The sequence below is a fragment of the Odontomachus brunneus genome, unplaced genomic scaffold (assembly GCF_010583005.1).
Source record: "Odontomachus brunneus isolate Ranch 3 - 2012 unplaced genomic scaffold, Obru_v1 Obru_scaffold_038, whole genome shotgun sequence".
Lineage (NCBI taxonomy): Eukaryota > Metazoa > Arthropoda > Insecta > Hymenoptera > Formicidae > Odontomachus > Odontomachus brunneus.
This window is the reverse complement of record NW_022639488.1, coordinates 380652-385357: the sequence shown is the minus strand read 5'-3', so window position 1 is coordinate 385357 and position 4706 is coordinate 380652. Positions and strand designations below refer to the sequence as shown.

At 33.6% G+C, this 4706-nt stretch overlaps 1 protein-coding gene across 2 annotated transcripts; it reads right to left on the bottom strand.

Moving 5' to 3' along the window:
• Window positions 1–1983: 1983 nt before the first annotated feature.
• On the bottom strand, window positions 1984–3841 carry LOC116844014 (RWD domain-containing protein 1). Of its 2 annotated transcripts, none has more exons than XM_032815070.1 (5): window positions 3574–3841; window positions 3371–3472; window positions 2929–3296; window positions 2680–2866; window positions 1984–2443 (listed from the first exon to the last, which is right to left on the bottom strand). In XM_032815070.1, the coding sequence occupies exons 2-5, from the start codon at window positions 3438–3440 to the stop codon at window positions 2328–2330; spliced, it is 741 nt and encodes a 246-aa protein (XP_032670961.1). In that variant the 5' UTR covers window positions 3441–3472; window positions 3574–3841; the 3' UTR covers window positions 1984–2327. The 2 variants fall into 2 exon arrangements, with proteins under 2 accessions (XP_032670961.1, XP_032670962.1); XM_032815071.1 differs by having other exon boundaries at window positions 2242–2443; window positions 2929–3275; window positions 3574–3836.
• Between the last annotated feature and the right edge of the window lie 865 nt (window positions 3842–4706).

Here is a 4706-nt window from a genome sequence, read left to right as displayed (position 1 = left end):
AATAACTGCAATATCGAATGACTAGCGGGGGGCTGCACCCCCCGCTCCCCCCTCAAAACTAACCCAACCTAACCTATCGTCACATTAACATAAAAGTTGAACACTTTAATAAACAATGACTGACGGTTAATGTGACGATAGGTAAGTTAGGTTAGTTTTGAGGGGGGTTGCGGGGGGCACAGCCCCCCGCTAATCGTTCGATATTGTAGTTATTATTCGATATTACTCGTTAACGATACACAGTATCGTTTTTGTATATACAGTGTCCAAAAACTATACTCATTTTATGCAACTTCTTTTGTTAATAACTTTTTAACGAACAACGAGCGACGGCTAAAACCTTCTGAAGGTGACTCAGGAGGGTGTCCTTGATAATATATATCAAGGTCAAGGTCATCGGAGGTGGGTCTCCTATACTGCATAATTACCAAAAATTTATTTAAATTTACAAAATAATTTATTTTACTTATTTTTAAAACATGTAAATATTTTTTAAATATACTTTCCCTTATAGAAATATCATACTAAGAATCATTGATAATTACTTATTATTCAGTATTTTTAATACTGAAAATAAGTAATTATCAATGATTCTTAGTATGATATTTCTATAAGGGTTCTACATACTTTTTAAAATATATATTTTAAAAGAATCTATTTTCTTCTTTTAAATAAATCATATGCTTTCGTATATGAATATACCATATGTACACAATATAAAGCGTCTCTCAATCAAAGTGATAGTGACGCAGTAAGTAAGGTGAACGACACAAGAATCAGCCCAAGTAGCAGACTCACGTCAAAATAACGTAAAAAACTGGTCATGACTGGTCGAATGACGTCAAGTGACTAAATAACGACGTCTTTAAAACGTCTTTTTTGTGACATCTTAATGATGTTTCTGTATAACGTCTTAAAAACGTATTATTGACGTTTAGAGACGTCATAAAACGTCATTAAGTCGTCTAAAATGTCGTCATCGATCTGTGACATTAGACTATCATTTTGACGATATTCTCACGATATTTGCACGATGTGCAAATGATGATCTCACGATGTTCGCCGCTGCCGCCATCAAATCTACATTACGCCGATCCCGCCGCTGTCGATAACGACAATTTTCAATGACGCTGCCGCCGCCGATCAATTTTAGTTCCGATGCCACCGCCAATATTTAAAGGTACCTTTACATGGAAGCATCGAGCGTTAAAGCAGTATCTAATCAATGTGCTACTTTCCGCAAGAACTACAAGTATATTTCTGGGACCTGATACGTTGATTAGCTAACGCTTTAACGCTCCACGCTTGGACGCTCCTATTTAAAGGTACCTTAACGGCGCAAAAGTCTAGCTCGGCGCCGCTGTATTCAAAATGGCTTCACAATGACAGGAGAAATAACGAGCACAATTTTCTTCAAAATTTCATTAGAAAACATCTGAACTTTTATGCTCCATAGAACAATTTCGCAGTTCCCCGTAGCGTGATAACTTTTTCGATGATTTACGGTGAAAGTTTTTATAAGAGGAGCAATTGTACAGGCACGTCTTTGACATGATTTTTAATACACGCTGAATATGCATTTATGAAAATGTAATATATACGAATGTTCTATATACCTTCGTTGATATCCTCCATCAAGCAGAATTGAAAAAAAGATACTTTAATAAAAAGTTATACGCACTTGAAAAACTTAAATATTTCACTCGCGCGAAGTGAGACTGACTGTGCTCCGAGAGAGGTCATTTCGAAATAACGTAGCATCGCAGGTACCCACTTTCTTTTTAGAATAACATGCAATAATGTCTTCTCTACAAGATTCTATGATACAAAACTTATAATTATGACTTTCATTTTTTGCATTTTTGGCTACCTTTTTCGAAATCTAGATCACTGTATGACATTAAGTTTAGTGAAATATATACAGCTCCATTAAAACAGGATATCTTGTATAGAGAATTTACTAAAAATATAAATACGAACAAATGTATCACACATTTCTTTAATCAACAAAGCTTTATGAACAAAATTCAGCTATATATTATATATATATAAGTATAAAAATTATCATTCCTTAATTATATAATTTCAGTTTTGAAATCCAATAAAAGATTGATTGAAAAACTATCATATTTTCTATCTCGGTGGTAATAATTAATTTATCACTACCACTTTTTGCGTAGATATAGTACCTAGCTCACAAGAGATGTTCTAGTACATAAATATATTCTCAAATATATCATATTTCTTGTGTAATAATTTAATAAGTATTCCTTGTAATTTATTGTTTACGTATCAATTCACGTTAGCAGCTACTAAATTAAATGCATTTAGGCACTATCATCCGAGATATTTGGATCAAAATCTGGGTCGTCATCATCATCATCTTCTAAATCTAGGTCATCTAGATTTTGGAACAAACTTTCATCCACTTTCACAGCATCGCCTATATAACAAGTCATATTATAGGACATCAACATCTCCCAGAATAGAAATCTGGATTCCAATTCACAATCAAATAGAGGGCCTGTTCTTTTTAGTTGAATTAATGCTGCACTGGAACTGTGTTCCTTTTCCATTTAATACTTGATTATACTTATCATTATACTTGATTTACTGTAAAGACAAAAAAGTGCTACCTAGTTTAGCTAAAAAGAACAGACCTAAAGTTTTATAAATTACCATCATCCAAGAATTTAAGATCTGACTGATCCAATGTTTTATCAGTCATAAATAACTCTCTTCCTGTCAATTTTTTTCCTTCACGCTCTGCAAGTTCCTTTCGTTTCTTATAACCCATTTCTTCATCGAATTTTTCTTTCCAACTTAAGAAAGTTTCCACAGTTACACGAGTTCCCTCAAATCGTTTCTATAAAAAATGAAATGTTTTATAATCATTTCTGATTTTTAAACTTACTTTAGATATCTTACTCTTTCAGCTTCCTCTTCCTCTCTTTGTTTTTGTGCGGCTGTCTCTTCTCTCTTTAATTTTATTTTGTCCCATTGTACATTAAGCCATTCTTGTGCCGTACTAACTAACGTAAAGACCATTACCATACCAAGGTTTTCACTCATCTGTTCTACCAAATGTGCTTTCAATTCTTCATTATCTTCATCAAAGTTTTCCTGTTCTGTTATTGATATAAGTAATGGTTCATCCGGGTACTTTGATGTATATGTAAATTCTAATCGACAGCTGAGTCCATTTTCAGTTTCTGGTTCATATTCTTCCGTTTTAATCGGAATAGCAAACGTATAAAACGGCTCTGTTGCTAAAACTACAAAGTTACGTTTAAAGTCTTTTCAATAAAGTGATGAAGTTTTTGTTGAAGATTGAATGTCATTTAGCAGGTTATGTAAAAATAATACATACTTTCCAACTCTCCACAATAAATTGATTCTAGAGCTTCGATTTCATTGCGCTGTTCATCTTTGTAGTCCATGATTAATAAAATAAACACAATCTCTACAGACACTACGAGTTAAAACATATAATTCGTAATTTTCAAGTAACTATCTCTCTCGTACACTAGTGCGTATACTCTCGTATACGTAAATTGTTATATATATACGCACGTGTATAGAGACAGGCAATGTACGACCAATGAATGAATGTTTGATTTCTTTTGATTCTTTACCGTATTTTTCAATTAGATTAATTCTATTATCAATAATAATATAATATTATAATATCACAATAATATACTGATACATATCAGTGACATAATTAAGCGTCAGGTAAAAATATTTATTCCTTTGATAAATACAAATAAAATTTATCTGACCCACTATTTAATCCTTATGAGCTTTTTACAATAAAGCTGGCCACATACACTTTTGGGTGCGTTCAGATTCCCTATCCGGATGCACTCTAATACTAGAAGTTCTATAATATATGTAACATATATTATAAGCCGGTATTCATAGTCGAATCTTATTTCAAGATCGTCTTAAGTAAGTATGTTTTAAGATGCGAATACAGCTCTGTGATTGGTTCATGACATCTTAAGACAGTACTTAAGTTGATCTTAAATATAAGATCTGACTATGAATACTGGCCTATGGCCTACGGCTTATGGCCGGTATTCATAGGCGAATCTTATTTCAAGATCGTCTTAAGTAAGTATGTTTTAAGATGCGAATACAGCTCTGTGATTGGTTCATGACATCTTAAGACAGTACTTAAGTTGATCTTAAATATAAGATCTGACTATGAATACTGGCCTATGGCCTACGGCTTATGGCCGGTATTCATAGGCTGCGTTCCTAAATTCACTGTCAGTACTGAAAATCTATAGTTCATGTTACGTATACTATAGAATTTCAGTACTGGCAGTGAATTTCGGAACGCAGCCATAGTCAGATCTTAAGACATTACTTAAGATGATCTTGAAATAAGATTCGACTATGAATACCAGCCATAGTGTTTCTAGTAATAGAGTGCACTCGGATGAGGAATCTGAACATATGCAGGATTCACACCGCGTCCGACATATGACGTCCGATATCCAATAAAAGAATAGCTTTGTAATGGAGAATTGAATTTTATATTAGAAAGCTGTTCTCCTATTGGATATCGGACGTCGTACGTCGGATATTGGACGTGATGTGAATCCTGCAATAGCCTTTCGTAACAGTAACCGTAAAGGCCAAATCACACTAACGATTGGCGATAGATGATTGATGATTGAAGATTCAAACTTAACCAA

What these genes read in the sequence shown, in the direction of transcription:
- LOC116844014 (XM_032815070.1), bottom strand. Translation starts at nt 3,440, where the DNA reads ATGGACTACAAAGATGAACAGCGCAATGAAATCGAAGCTCTAGAATCA. An exon ending in AGGAAGAGGAAGCTGAAAGA is followed by an intron (nt 2,867 to 2,928) that starts GTAAGATATCTA and finishes CATTTTTTATAG; the next exon opens with AAACGATTTGAGGGAACTCG. An exon ending in TCTTAAATTCTTGGATGATG is followed by an intron (nt 2,444 to 2,679) that starts GTAATTTATAAA and finishes CTTGTTATATAG; the next exon opens with GCGATGCTGTGAAAGTGGAT.